At 51.6% G+C, this 15,739-nt stretch overlaps 1 protein-coding gene across 1 annotated transcript; it reads left to right on the forward strand.

The window, feature by feature from the left end:
• The first annotated feature begins 11,318 nt into the window (after positions 1-11,318).
• RMI2 (RecQ mediated genome instability 2) lies at positions 11,319-15,349 on the forward strand. The gene is made up of 2 exons (XM_047714547.1): positions 11,319-11,647; positions 14,117-15,349. The coding sequence occupies exons 1-2, from the start codon at positions 11,344-11,346 to the stop codon at positions 14,263-14,265; spliced, it is 453 nt and encodes a 150-aa protein (XP_047570503.1). The 5' UTR covers positions 11,319-11,343; the 3' UTR covers positions 14,266-15,349.
• The last annotated feature ends 390 nt before the right edge of the window (positions 15,350-15,739 follow it).

Here is a 15,739-nt window from a genome sequence, read left to right on the forward strand (position 1 = left end):
TAGACAGGGAGGAAGGTGGCAAAAATCTGTTGATTAAAATTCTTCTGTGTCCCACTGCTTCTGAGTGGCCCTGCAAATACTTACCAAACATTCACTCTTTTTCATCGTTGTGTGAATTGTCTTCCTTCCCTTTGAGGTCCCAGAGCCCTACCACCATCTCCTCAGCTCTAAGATACCATTGAAGCCTCAATTGCTTGACTGCCCCTGGGCCTCCTGTTCTCATGGGTCCCCTGCATGTGTGTAATTACATTTGATTTTCTCCTGCTGATCTGTCAATTTCATTCTTAGACCAGCCAAAAGAACATTAAGGAGAAGAGGAAAATTTTTCCTCCCCAACACCTCCCTCTGAAAATAGTTAGCATTTACTGAACCAAGTGTGCCAGACATGATTTTATGTATTTATTTATCAGATATTTAATGAGAGCTTTCTAGGTTCCAGGAAGGCACTGTTCTGAGGCTTTTATAGGTATCAACTCATGTAATTTCTATTTCCAAATGAGGACTGTCTTATCCTCATTTTACATGTGAAGAAATCAAGGCACAGAGAGGGTGAATCACTTGCTTGAGGTCCCACAGCAAATAAGAGGTAAGGTCAGGATTCCGAGCCATGCTGAGAGGTTCCAAAATCTGTCTCTTGTCCCACCTCTGGTCATATTAATGATATCCCAGATAAGGGCTGGGATGTGGGAAGGCCTCTACCTGGTACTGATTGGCCCAGGCTCATCAAATATAGTGGGTTGAAGAGTGTCCCCAAATAAACAGGTTCACATCCAATGCCCTCAGACTCTGTAAATGGGATCTTATTTGGGGGGAAAAACGGTCTTTGCAGGTACAATTAAGGGTCTTTTGACGAGAACATCTGGATTTAGGGTGGGCCACAAACCCAGTGACAGTGTCCTTAAAAGAGAAGGGCAGGAGATTTGGGCACACAGACACGGAGGGGTGGAGGCAGAGATTGGAATCATGTGGTTGGAAGGGGGAAGGAAGGAGTCTCTCCCAGAGCCTCCCCAGGGAGCATGGTCCCACCAGGACCTTGATTTCAGACTTCTGGCCCCCAGAATTGTGTGAGAATCAATTTCTATTTTTTTTAACTGCCTAGTTCGTGATAATTTGTTATAGCAGCTCTGGAGACCCTACATAGGGGGTGACCCTGGGCAAGTCCCCTCCCCTTTAGCCCCACCATGCAGATGCTGGGGTGCCTGCTCCCTGACCCCCTGATGCCAGCCCACAGGGGACCCTTCCAGGATCAGTGGGGCATCATGGGCCAGGGTGCATCCCCTGGGCATAGCACTGCTTTTACAGACACGCAGGGCTAGGGGCAGAAGATGTGCAGATCTTGGGGCTCTGGACAAGACACCATTACCTTTGGGGCCTCTATTTCCTCTTCTGCAAGATGTGAGCCCACCTGCCTCCTGTGGGAGCTGGGAGCCTCCATGGCATTCCACCTGTAAACACAAAGCCTCCCGGTCTGTCGTGAACATTGTTTTCGGTCCCTCAACAGGCTTTTCCTGAGCACCTACTTTGTGCTCAGCTGGCCACGAGCCCCCTCTGGAGGACACAAGTTGTTTTTCTGATTGCGATTGTCTCTCAGGTCTCCCCCTGCTCCCGAGCAGCTGTGATTGCCGGGGTGGCGGGCTTCCCGGTGGGCAGGGTGGTAAGAGTTTGCCATTTGGGATGGGGCTGGTCCACAGGGGGAGGAGCATGTGGGCCTTGCCCGTGTGTGCCCGCAGGCATCAGTATGTGTCTGTATGCATGTGTGAGTGTGTGTGTGTGCGCATACACATGTATGTTCCTCTGTGTGCAGGCATGTGTGCATGTGTGAGTTTTGCTTTCACATTTGGTGCTGCTCAGAGGCCCTGATTCCTGTAAACCTCATGGTCTAGTTTCCAGCACACACTGCACGGCAGTGGCAGCAGGCACTGTGACCGAGGCTCGGTCTGACCTGTGGCTTCCCCTTCTTGCTCCTCTGGCTGCACGGTGTGCAAGGGATGTAAATGAAGGCAGGCCATCTGGCCCTCGTGGCAGCTGCGGGCCCAACTGGCTGTGGCATTTGTGACATGAAGCCAACCGGGGGGGCCCTGAGGGAGGGTGTGTGCTACCAGGGCTGTTGAGGGTGCAGCGCCTCGAGAAATGTGGGTGCGTCTTGGGGACCCGTCTCGAGGTCCCAGCTGGCCAGAGAAAGACTCGTGAAGGAGCCTGCCCATAGCATATCCATGTGTGGGTCTGGGCCTCAGTTTCCCCTCCTGTAAAGGCAGGCGAGGAAGTCCTCACGATCATGTGTGCGTCCGTCGGGGACGCCTTGGGGACTCAGTCCTCCTGCTGGGCACCAGCCTTTTCGTTCACCCAGATGTGCTTCCCTGGGTTAGCACAGGGGTCCAGGGACAGAAATATCAAAGAATGCTTGCTTCCCCCATGCCACTTCTGTTCCACCTGGAAAAACACCATCTAACCCTTGGTGTCGCTCCTCATTTCCCAGGCGCTGAATGAGCGAATGCACCTTCTTTTCACTTGCAACTGCCCCACGGTGCTCGGGACTTAGACTTTCAACCCCATTTTGCAGATGCAGAAATTGAGTCCCATGAAGGAACTTGCTCAGGAGTACGTGGTAGAAGGAGGTCAAGGTGGAATTCAAATCAAGAAGGCACTGGCTTTGGAGCCACTGCCCTACCCAGCCCTTCAGAGGCACCCTAACATGGGGGTGCAGGTGGGGGGCCTCCTCCCAGCCCAAGGAAGAAAGGGCCTCTGCCCGGATGGACTGGACTGCGGATGGACTGAGTGGCAAAGGTGTGGGGGCAGGACAGAGATGGCATGTCCGGGGACAGACTGGGAGAGACTCTGTGCCTTGGGGAACAGCGTGAGTTCAGGATGGAGAGATGGAGGCAAGGAGCAGTAGGAGCATGGGGCACTCTGGGTCTCCTCCCTTGGGGGCTGATGTGGGTTGCAGGGAGAAGGAGGGACAGTCAATTCCTTACATGCAACAATGCTTGCATACAACAGTGCTTGCATACAACGGGGTTCTTCTTCCCTTGTCCAAAGGCTCTCCTGGAGCCCGGCTCCCTCCCACTGCCCAAGCCTCCTGCCCAGCAGGTGCCTGGACACGGAAGTGCCTTCCTGGGAGTGCCCCACTGGTCTGCAGCCCAGTCCTCTACAGCCCAGCCCTCTGCAGCTAGCCCGCTGCCCACCGGTCCCCGCCGGTCCCCGCGGATGGCTGGTGGGGGTCAGCACCTGGCGCCCAACCCAGGCTCAGGCAGACTTGTCTCCGGCCCTTGGGAGTACCTGAATACAGCCGTTTTTCAAGAACCTCTCAGGGTTGACTCAACTTCCTTTATTCCCAGCTGGGTTCGCTCAGGAGTGTCGCTGTTTTGCAAGGCTGAGGTTGGAGTCCTTCAGAGGTGAGGAGCCGGGCTCTATGCCTCGGTGAACCTCTGATGAGGGTCACGGCCCCCGAGAAAACCGCAGTCCCAGCACAGTTGGGAAACTACCCCCTTTCTGGCCGTTGAGGTATTGAGATTTGGAGAAACTGCTCTGAGGCTTCGGAGGGGGTCGGGCGGGAGGGAGTGGGTCAGGGGTGGGAGGAGAGATCGTCCTGTCTGTCCGTGTGCAGCCTAGCCTCCTAAGCCCAAGCCCTTGCTGCCCTTGGGGGGGGGTGTCCCGTGTTGACATCCCATGTGCCCCCCTTTTCCTGCCTGCCCCCGATCTAAGGCATTCCTGCCCACGGCTTTGCTCAGGCCGTTTTGTTCTTTCTGTACAAACACGCAGGGCATTGTTCATTCTTGACCGTGTCGAACAGTTGCACTTTCATGGAAGTCTGATCGTTTTGGGAAAAGAGGTCCGTGACAAGTACAAAATACTGGCCTGGGCTTCTTATTTTTTTATTTATTTGAGAGAGAGAAGACACAAGCGGGGGGAAGAGGCAGAGCGGGAGGGAGAGAACCTTAAGCAGACCCCCAACCCCGCTGAACATGGAGCCCCCCACGATCTCACGACCCTGAGATCACGACCGGCGCTGAAACCAAGAGTCGGCCACTTTGCCGACTCAGCCACCCAGGCGCCCTTGGGTTTCCCATTTAAACACCTGAGAGGATTTTCACATTAATCAGGTCATACCACTCAGGGGAGAAGGCAGCCTGGACGGGACTCTGTGTGGGGAAAGGTGTTCTTCCAAGCCACACCTACACTGATCTGAGGTCTTTCGTGGCGAAGGAGAAGCAGCTGCCCAGGGCTTCCAGGTAATAGCTTCCAGGTAATAAATGTCACTTTTTGGAGCAGAGGTGACCTTTAACCCACCTTGTCACATGATGTCCAGTGGAAAGGATTCAAGCATGGAAGCCTACTTACCCAGAGTCACCCTCATACTGGCTGTGTGGCCTTGGCCAAGTCACTTGATCTCACGTGAAGCCTGGTTTCTTGGGGGTAGATTAAGGGTATAGGGTTCTCTGGATATATTGTTGTTGTTTTCTGGTTTGAGATTTTTTTCCCCCTTTTTTATTAAAATCATGGGGGATTTTTTAAAAGATTTTATTTCTTCCTTTGAGAAAGAGAGAGCGCAAGAGCTGGGGTGCTGGGGTCAGGGGGAGCAGAAGGAGAGGGAGAGAAGCAGACTCCTCTCTGAGCAGGGAGCCCGACCCAGGACTTGACCCCAGGACCCTGATATCATGACCCAACCTGAAGGCATCGGTAGAGTCGCCCAGGTGCCCCAAAATAAAGTTGAAATTTATATTCAAAGTCTACCATCTTAAAGTGTACAGTTCAATGGCTTCAGCACGTTCACAGTGTTTTACAAGTGCTGGCTCTTCCTAGTTCCAGAACATTTTCATCTGTCCTGGTACTCACTCTAGAAACATTAACGTATACGCAGTTGAACTTGCTTGGTCCCCTGGGCTGAGCCCCCTGAAGAGGAAGTGGGGTTTTCTGGCTGGGCCAGAGCCCATGCCAACAGGCAGCCTGCTACCATGTGCACTGAGCATCTAGCCCGGGGCAGGGATGCTGCTGCACTGAGGGTGTGTGTGTGTGTGTGCACAGTTTTATGAATTTTAATGCCGGTAGATATTTGTGTAAAGACCACCACCAAAACCAGGACACAAAATAAGTCCGTCACCCCAAAAAGTGCCCTCCTGCTACCCCTTTCTCTATTCAGTCCCCTCTGCTTCCCCCAGCCCCTGGCAACCACTGATCTGTTTTCTGTCCCTATAGTTTTAGTCATGCCAGGATGTTGCATAAGTGGAATCCCGCAGTGGGGTCTGGTTTCTTTTGTGCCCAATCCTAAGTTGCTGTGTTTATCAAACATCTACTCTTTTTTCTTGCTGAGTAGTATTTCGGAGCGTGAATGTGTCACAGATTGTTTCTCCATGCACCTGCTGAATGACCTCTGGGTTGTCCCCAGTTCAGGGCAATCATGATCAGACTATTATAAACACTCCTATTTTGGGCGTGAACCTAAGTTTCCATTTCTGGAGGGAAGATACACGGGACGGGGAACGCAGGCGGGGTGAGGTACAGCCAAAGTGCATGATTCTGCTCCTGGGCAAGGTAAACCTCTTTGGGCCTCAGTGTCCTGCATCTGTAAAATGGGTATAACAAGAGTACGTGCCTCTTGGTATCGTGGGGATGAAATGAGATGTTGTATGTGAGGCACCGTGTAAGTACCTGGTAATTGTCACTTCTCGCTCTTTATTTTTTTTTTTGGCGGGGGGAGGGGAGTGGTTCCTGTGTGTCTTTGGTTGTATTTTTGCCTACGGTGAGGGGGTCACCAGCCAGGGTTGGCATGTGGCGAGGTGATTTCCTTTGAGGCATCAGAGGTCGGAGTCCTGGGAAATTCATGACCAAGTCTGGCTGTAGACTTGAGGTCCCATTTGCAGGGAAGCTCCTTGATTCCACAGAAGGGGTAACTAAAAGCTCAGAGAGGGACAGAGTCTTGCCCAAGGCCACCCAGCCAGGCAGTGGTAGGGAAAGACTTAGCCCCAGGGTTCCTGATGCTCCAGCCCGGTGAATGCCCCCCTTGATTCCAGTGGCTGGGATCTGGGACATGCGTGAATGAGGGAGGGAGGCAGCGTAGCAGGTATGAGCACAGGCTCTGGAACCAGCCTTCCAGGGCCTCTCATCCTGCCTTTTTCTTATGAGTTGTATCCTTCAAGTACATTCTTTGACCCCTCTGATCTGTAAAATGGGTACAGTGATTTTCTCCATCCCATAGAGATGTCAAGAGGCTTACAGGCAAAGACCTGTAACAGTACCAGACTCACAGAATGTGCCAGATAAAACTTTTTCTTTCTTCCTTTTCATTTATGTATTGAAGATTTTATTTTTCAATTATCTTTACACCCGGTGTGGGGCTTGAACTTCCGACATGCCTGTCGAACGAAGGCATGCGTGTTGGTGGGAACTGAACTGGGCAGGTGGGAGGCATCAGACCTGCCTTCAGGACTGAGGGGCTCACTCCCCAGCTGCTGGCCGAGTTGGCACCTGATGGCGCCCAGCGGAGTCTGTCTGTGGGAATGGCCCTAAGTTACAACCCCCCGTCCAGTGACTGGTCAGTAGGGAGTACGAAGACCCAGTCCCCTTCCCCTAGGTAGGACCCCTGTGCAGGGCTGCTCCAGCGCCAGACCTTCTGGAGTTTACTCACCTTAGTGCAGACCTGCCCACCTGTCCTTCCCTCCCTCCACCCACCCGTTCAAAGTGAGTTGGAGACGCCTCTTTGTTATAGTTCAAAGTAAGTTGGAGACATCCATACATAGCCCCTCTTGGCCTATATCCTTTGGCATGCATTGCATTAACTAAAATCCAAGATTTGTTTGTTTTATAGAACTGGCCTCCTTCGTTTCTTCCTTCCTTTCTTCCTTCCTCCCTCCTTCTCCCTCCCTCCCTCTGTCCCTTCTTTTCTTGAGTTCCTCAGGGAATTCTACCCTGGATGACCCAGGATAGTAGGGAAAAGTCCCCCTCATCTGATGGGGGCCTGATTATTAAGATACCCAAGAGGGACCTTTTGTTCTATGTGGAGATCAGAATCCCTGACTTCAGCTCTTACTACTGTGTGGTCTTTGGTGTTTGTATGTTTGTGTGTGTGGGGGGGGGGGTGTCACAGCACCTCTCCAAGGATCAGTTTCTTCATCTATAAAATGGACTTATTGGGACGTCTGGGTGGCTCAGTCAGTTAAGCGTCTGCCTTTGGCTCAGGTTGTGATCCCAGGGTTCTGGGATTGAGTCCCGTCTCGGGCTCCCTGCTCAGCGGGGAGCCTGTTTCTCCCTCTCCAGCTCCCCTGTGCTTGTGTTCCCTCTCTTGCTCTCTCTCTCTGTCCTAAATAAACAAAATCTTAAAAGAAAAGAAAAAAAGAAACACGCTTCCTGGGGCATCTGGTTGGCTCCACTCTTGATTTTGGCTCAGGTCACGACCTCAGGATCATGAGGTCGAGCCCCGTGTCAGGGCAGAGTTTGCCCTCTCTCTGCCTCTCTCTCAGAGATCCTCTCTCTGCCCCTTCCCCCACTCATGCACGCGTGCTCTCTCTCTCTCTCTGTTTCTCTGAAATTGATGGATTGATTGATTGATTATTTAAAATTTTTTAAAAAATAAAAGACTTCTTAGAGCAGTGCTGAGGAGTAACCGAGACTCTGCCCATGAAGCACGTGGCCTGCTGCTTTGCACTTAGTAAATGCACAGCTAATGACAGTTACGGCTATTTTGAAGAAGCTACTGCGTGAATATCCTTCCAGAACAAAGTCCTTTCCTTAGGGCGGTGGGGTTCAGTCTCTGCTCTGGTTCACCCTGACGCATTTAGGCCTGATCCTGCCAAGGACTGGTGAATGGGTAGGTTGAATGTGAGGTCAAGGCCTGGAAATCCCCTTGTCTTACCTTTGTCCTCAGGTGGCAGGAAACTCCCTGCCCAAAGTCTTTGATCTGGCTAAGAAGCAGGGGCCCGGAGTGGGTGCTTCAGGCCCCCCGCTGAGGGTGGCAGGTAGGAAGGGAGATCATCTCCCATGGAGGGAGGGCTCGCTGGGCGTGGGTCCACGGACCCCCGTGGTCTGTGCCCTATGGGCAGTGAAGACACCGATTTTGCAATACCGGGAGCTGGTGACACGTGGTAGGCCCTTAGACGTTTTCCCCAAGGTCCCAAGGAGCTGCACGTTGGTTAACACAGGAGGCCTCCACCCCTCCCACCCCCACCCTGTGGGGAACTAGGAGAAGAGCTTGCTTTGTAGAGACTGAATTTGCAGACTGGCTGCTCCCGGCCAGAGTCACCCGTAGACAGGTTTTATTTGGTCATTTGTTTAGAGTTGAATACGTTGTCAGCATTTTTTTTCCGTCTTGAGAAATCAAATCTGGCAATCCTGGGCCTACCTTCCTCTGTGGCAGCCATGGCCCAAATCGGATCGGCCCGTTCACTGGGACACACGGAGACCAGTTTTTTTTTTTTTTAACGGCTCTACGAGCATTCCCTGCCTGGGACAGCTGGACTCTGAGCTTGGATCCCTGGCAGAGCTTCTGAGGACACAGGTCCGCACTTATGGTTTAAGACAGAGTAAAGCAAGTATTGGGAGAGCGGCGGGATCTAGGCCTCCCCGGGACACTGACGATGTCTGAAGCCATTTCTAGAAGCCATGACTCCAGGAAGGGGCTCCTGGCGTGTGGTGGGTGGAGGCCAGAGATGCTGCTGATGTCATGCGGGCACCTCGGGCAACTTCCACAATACAGACTGACCCAGCCTCAAGGGTCAGAAAAGACCTTGGATTAGGGGTGTCAGCAAACTGCTCGGGAAGGGAGGGATTGACTCATATCATTAACTCGAGAAGGTCTCCCTGAATAGGTCTCAGTGGCAGTGGGCACTTGGTGACTAAGCCAGGGTTCAGCTGGCAGAGATTGGGGGGAAAGCACTGATGTGCCAAGGACAGCCCGAGCCAAGGTGAGGAGGCATCTTCAAAGGGGGAAGTGGGAGAGAGTGTGCACAATGAGATGACACAAATGGTTCAAGAGCATCAAGTTTGGGGTCCGATGGACATGAACGTGAATCCTGGCTCTACCCGGCAGGGGCCATGTGGCCTCAGGCCTGTCATTGGCCTGAACCTCCTTCTCATCACCTGAAAAATGGGGCTAAGAAATGAGGTTATGTGGGTACAGCCTCGTCTCCTCCCCGCTCCTCCGTTGGCACTCTGCCTCCCAGCCATCCTGAAATTCTGGCGGTTTGCGCCTTGCTTCTGGCTTCTTCTCTCCTCTCTGGGCTCTCCATGTGGGGTGCCCTCTCCCCAGGATGCTCATATTCCAGGTGTATGGGTCACACCGTCAGGAGGTTTAAACCGGGCATTGATATGTTCAGACTGGTGTTTTGGAAAGGTCACTGGAGCTTGAGGGTTGTGTGTGCCCGTGTGTGTGTGTGTGTGTGTGTGTGTGTGTGTGTGTGTGTAAACTTGAAGGCCAAGAGAATGGTGGGAAATTCCCAGGCTCAGACAAGAGGCATGGGAGCCTCTGCCTTTATCCCAGATCCTTTCCCCATCTTCTCTGGCCTTTAGGCACCTAGGGGCAGGCCAGTGGGGACCCATCACATATGAAGGGTTGGCTCTCCTTTTTTCTTTCTTTCTTTCTTTTTTTTTTTTTTAATTTTATCTGTCTGAGAGAGAGAGAATGCACACATGCACAAACAGGAGGAGGGTTAGAGGGAGAGAGGATGCAGACTCCGTGCTGAGCAGGGACCCCAACGCGAGGCTTGATCCCAGGACCCCGAGATCATGACCGGAGCCAAAGGCAGATGCTTAATTGACTGAGGCGCCTAGACGCCCCAAAGCGTTGGATTTTCTGTGGGTTAACGTGTCTGCTCCCTTCTCAACCTCAGAGCTGAGGTGTAGAGGCCAGAACCGCATAGAGGTTACTGCAAGAGAGCTCAAGGGTAAGCTCCTTGGCTTTCATGAGCTTCTTCCTTATCTGGGTAGAACACAGTCTTTCTAGGGTGTGAGAGAAATACTCCCTACAAAGCTCTTAGGACAGGGCCTGGCTCAGTGTCTTAACTGCTTTATAAAAATCGAGTTCTTGCTAAATATCCTCTCTGTGCTCTCTGAATGCAGTACCCTCTGTACTATGAGGGGCTCTAGGAGTACAAAGTTTCCTAAGGACTGGCCTTGACTTTCAGGATTTGCCTGGTTAAGGATTTGTGAATTTTGCTGACTGGGGACATACAGTTCTAAGGGAGAAGTTCCATTTCTAGGCATTTATCTGAAACATATGTACAAAGATTCCGGTCCAAGTAGGTTCACAGTAGGGATTTCATAAAATGAAATACTGGAAATGGTCTTAACGTCCAACTGTATAGGACAGCAGTTAAACAGGTATCTGACAAACGGAATATTATGCAGTCTGAGAGGAACCAGAGGGATATTTGTTGTTATGGGAAAATGTTATTATTAAGTGAAGAAATATAGAAAATGTTTTTTTTAAAAAGATTTTACTTATTTATTTGACACAAAGGGAGAGATCACAAGTAGGCAGAGAGGCAGGCAGAGAGAGAGAAGTGGGAAGCAGGCTCCCTGCGGAGCAGAGATCCCAATGCAGCGCTCGATCCCAGGACCTGATCCCGGGACCTGAGCCGGAGGCAGAGCTTAACCCATTGAGTCGCCCAGGTGCCCCACAAAACGTTATTTGTATATCAAAAATGTATATATTTTTAAATATGGATGTTAATATACTCAAAAGTTAACAGTGGATATCTCGGAGTGATTTTTACAGTTTGTTGGGTGATTCCAGATTTCCCTTTCTAAATCATTTCTAAATGTTCTACAATGAATGTGCATTTCTTTTGTGAAAAAATATATTTTAGGTTTTGGATTATTTGGTTTTTAAAATATAACAATAATCAAATAATAGTAATAAAATAATAAAATAAATAATAAAACAATAATCAAAATAGTAGTAAAGGGGGCAGTTTTGGCAGCCGTCTCTGTCCCTCATCTGGGCCTTCTCCCTTGACTCGGTTCTTCCTCATTCCCAAAAAGCATGGGCTCGCGCTACTGTGCCTTCCAGCATCGATTAGTATTGATGAACCTCAGAGTAATCCCGCCATGCGAGATTGTCCGGGTGACTTGCGTGCACATCAGGTTTTGAGATGCGCTGAAACAAGTTCTTCTCCCTCGTTCATTTATGTATTCTCTGGTAATTCGCTTCGCCCATTCATTCACAGCTTGGGAACGTTTATTTACTTGACGCACGCATGCGCACTCCTGAAGGCTGGAGGAGGCCGCGGGACCGGGAAGCCCCGCCTCCCGGCGCCGACCATTGCTCCGTTCCGCCAGAGCGTCTCTGATTGGTGGCTACGGACCGGGCCCCGCTGCCTATCAAAGTTGGCGGGAAAGCGGAGGCGGGGCAGCATGGCGGCCGCCCCGGCTGGGGACTCAGCTACCGGCGGCGGCCCAGCGGCCGTGCGGCTGCCGCGGTCACCGCCGCTCAAAGTCCTGGCGGAGCAGCTGCGGCGCGACGCGGAGGGCGGCCCGGGTGCGTGGCGGCTGTCGCGGGCCGCGACCGGCCGCGGGCCCCTGGAGCTGGTGACCGTATGGATGCAGGGCACGGTGGTGGCGGCGGGCGGCGGCGAGGCGCGGCTGCGGGACCCGAGCGGGGCCTTCTCGGTGCGCGGCCTGGACCGGGTGCCGCGCGGGCGGCCCTGCCTCGTCCCAGGTAACGGCCCGTAGCGGACGAGGAGCTGACCCTGGTTGTGGGAGGCCGGAGGGCGGGGCCTGGCAGGTCCCCGGCTGGTCACCCGCCGCGGTGCCCTTTCGTCCTGTCCCCCTCCCGTGGCCAGGCTGACCTGCTGATTAGCCTCCCCTGCAGCCCGCTTAGACGCCGCAGGATCCAGACGCTCCCCTACATAGAATCTCCGGCGGAGGGACCCCCCCCACACACACACATCGGTATTTGTAACAAGCCCCTCCCCCACGGGTGACCTTTTTTCTCCTCCCCCATCAAGTCTTGGAAAACGCTGTTAGGAGGAAGCCTCTGTTCGTCCCTAACGTCTGGACTCGAGCGTGCCTTCCTCCTGGAAGTCCTCCCTGACTTCTAGGAATGGAAGCTGTCTGGCACCTCCCCTTGGTGGAACTGCCTTAGGCTGTATAGTTATCAAATGTTTGCCTCTTAAATCAGCGGGGTCCTCAGACTTACCCTGAGGGCTTGTGACAACCCGGAGGTCTGCGTGAGGCTGAGAATTTGCCTCTCTAAACCAGCTCCCTGGTGTCGCCAATGTGGATGGCCTTGGGGCCACACTTGGAGAACAGGAGGACCAGGACTCTTTCTGACCTCTCTGACTTCAGCATGAGGTTGAATTCCTGGCTCTGCTCTTTTCCCGCTGAGCCTCCTTGGAGCACTTTTCTTAACCTTTCTGCATCTGTCCTGCCTGGGTCAGAAAGGGGCCTGTTGTGTGGCTTCAGTTGAAAAAAAAAATGGTCTTAACACAGCGCCCCACTCACAGTGAGGTTCAAGACATTGTGCTGTCCTTACTATGAGCTTGTTCCCTTCTCGCCCCACGCCTCGCCCATCCTTCAGCCTCCTCCCTCCGCCCTCTCCGCTGTAGCATTATTGAAGCACACGGTCAGCAAACCACAGGCTGCTGCCTCTCCAAACGGCCATGAGCCTTTTTCTTTTCTTTTTTTTTCTTTTTTTACATTTTCAGATGGTTCAAAAAACTAGAGGATGATTTCATGACATATGGAAAGTATAAGAAATTCAAGTATCTGGAAGGCCAGAGCCACATTTGGGGAAAATCGCGGCCCCAGCGGGGTGGGGGTAGTTGTGGATCCGTGAAGAGGAAGCAGCTGGAGGCGGACCTACTGGAAATGGTGTGGTCCAGGCCAGCGGATGAAGGCCTGGTGTAAAGGAGGGGGCGTGGTGGGGCCCAGGAGAAGGGAGACAGTGTGGAGACAGTGCTGGGGGCAGAGAGGGTGTGGGTAGGATGAACCCTCCTAACCAGACTGTCTCATTGCCAGAGGAGCAACTTCATGCCAGCTAGCTCATCCTTCCAGCCGTTGGTGCCCTCGTGTAGATATCCTGTTACGCTCCCCTGGCAGGGATCTCCTTGGACTTGTTCATCTTCCTTGGGTCTTCAGTCATTCTTTTTCTGAGGGTTCTGTCTTTACCAGCACTGGAGAGTCCTTTGGGAGGTATTGGCAAAGTATAGTTTTAGCACTCACTCCTATCACCGAGGAGCCCCACGTTACTTGCTCAAGTAGAATCTAGAGGTGGGTTCAGAGGAACCAAATTACATCGTGCATCGTGCAAGGGGTAGCCGTCCAAAGAGACAGGTGTCAGCTTGCCAGCCTTCTTTCAGCCAGAGCCCGGGGGGGGGGGGGGGGGGCCTGCGTGCGAACTCAGCCCTGCTGTTAGAAGCAGTGTGATTAAAGTAGCCTCGCAGGGGCATGCAGTGGGGGCTGGCAGGGTGCCTGCCCTTCCTGCTGTGTTTGGGGTTTTTTACACAATTGAGTTTTATGTGGTTAAGCCTGGCCAAGTTTTGCTTTCAAGGAGAGCCACTTCCCCAAGGGAATGGGAAGAGAGTCGTGGTTAATATGTCATGAGATCATCCCAACGGCAGCCCGTTCTCTTGTTGATTTGCCAGCATGTGCCCGGCTGGTGGCAGGGATTGGTCCCGGGCAGCTGGAACAGCAGGGTGGCCTGGCGGGGTGCTGTGGCCTGCCCAGCTCTTCTGGGCATCAAGGGAAAGTCAGATTTGCTTTGGGGCAAATCTGGGGATATCTTTGCAGAAAGAGGACTGCTCCCGTGCACAGAGATCAGCCACATACCCTGCGGCACTGGGCAAGAAACAGAGATAAGAGAAAAGCTTGGGGCTTTTGCCTCTGTCTTAGAATAGTCGAATTATAACTCCTAACTCCATTGTGAGTCTCTTCCTTTCCTTAGGCATGATTGTTTCGTGCATGATGGTAGGTTGCTGCAATTTTATTTTATGGTTTTTAAACCAGAAGCCAGAGTTAAACATTGATATCTACTCTCCATAGTTTTTTGGTTTTTGGAGTGTGTGTGTGTGTGTGTGTGTGTGTGTATGTAATTTGCTTCTCTGATAAAGTTAAGCTCTGAAGGACAGGGGTCTCTGTTTTGGTTTTGTATCCATGCGAACATCATCCCGGGCTTTTCTTCTTCTAGGGAAGTATGTGATGGTAATGGGAGTGGTGCAGGCGTGCAGCCCCCAGCCGTGCCTTCAGGCTGTGAAGATGACAGATCTCTCCGATAACCCCATCCATGAAAGCATGTGGGAGCTAGAAGTGGAGGATTTACACAGGCATCTTCCATAGATGACACTGGAACCCTTGCTAATAACAACAGGAATTCTGAAACAATTTAGGTTCTTAGACCATGTAGATTTCACAGGTAGCATTCCGCGTACATTTCTCATAAGTTTCTCCAAGATGCGGTACATTTCTCATAAGTTTCTCTACCAATTTTGCTTTGGTTGACCAAGGAGTCCGGAGGTGGGATTTCTATGCACTAGGACGTTCCTCTTAACTTAGCCCTCGATGCCCCTTGCTTTGACGACTGTAGATGAAAAGCAGATGTGTGCTCCATTTTTTTTTTTTCCCTTTTGGTTTATGTGTGTTAATGCTCTTTAAAGCACGCAGAAATCTCATGTTGCATTTTCCAAGTCTTATAAGTGATGGTACTTTTTCCATTGCCGTTGGGACCCTGTTTTTACGATGTCGAAGTTGAATCTCGCTCATTGCCTGCGGTGATTAAACTGTGGTTGTGGGCTCGGAAACAGACTGCGTGAAATGGGAATGACATCATGGCCCGCCTCTTCTTCCATCAACAACTTCCATGTCCAGCTTGCAGGTCAAACAGCGTTTTCCTGCCGCGGGCACCAGCAGTCTCTCAAAGGCAGCTCGCTCTCTGTACCGACTGGGCCTCCAAGCCAGTAAGGTACATTTCCTGGTGATCCCCCAAGGGTTAACACCCGCCGTTCTTCCTCTCTTGGAGCCGTTGAAACACTCAGAAGATGTCTTGTTGAGACTAAAATCAAGATTGAGAATGACTTTTAGGCATTAACGATACTTCTGCCTCGTAGCTTCTGGTGAGACGCCGCAAGGCAACAATGTCCTGGTGCAAAGGTTTTGGGGCGTTTTTTTCCCCTTCCAGTGTTACTGAAATACAGTCGACATATGGCACTGTGTAAGGGGTACTGCCTAAGGATTTTAGAGTTCTAGCATTTTCTGGACGGAATGACTTTTTGTTGCAATTATGTTCAACATGGGTTTCTGCTCTCATACTGGTGCCTGTTTTTTTCCAAGATTGTAAATATCAAGGAATTATATTCCTACCCTGCTGTACAGTTTTGTTGGGTTATTGATCTTCTACCACTAACAAATTATTTTACATGCTGTATTTTTCTTTAAGATTTTTTATTATTTGAGAGAGAGATAGATAGAGCAAGGGGAAGGGTAGAGGGAGAAGCAGACTCCCCGCTGAGCAGGGAGCCTGATGTGGGACTCGATCCCAGGACCTTGGGATCATGACCTGAGCTGAAGGCAGACGCTTAACCAATGGAGCCATCCAAGCGCCCCCTTTTTTAAAATAGACTATTTTGGGGGGCACCTGGCTGGCTCAGGATCATGAGTTCGAGCCCCACATTGTGTGTGGAGTCTACTTTAGAAAAAAATAGACTACTTTTTAGAGTAGCTTTAGATTTATAGAAAAAAGGAAAAAGTACAGAGTTTCCATGTACCGCATCCTGCAGGTTCCTCTCTTATTAATACCTGGCATTGGTGGGTTACA

This window comes from Lutra lutra, chromosome 18 (assembly GCF_902655055.1).
Source record: "Lutra lutra chromosome 18, mLutLut1.2, whole genome shotgun sequence".
In the NCBI taxonomy this organism is placed as follows: domain Eukaryota; kingdom Metazoa; phylum Chordata; class Mammalia; order Carnivora; family Mustelidae; genus Lutra; species Lutra lutra.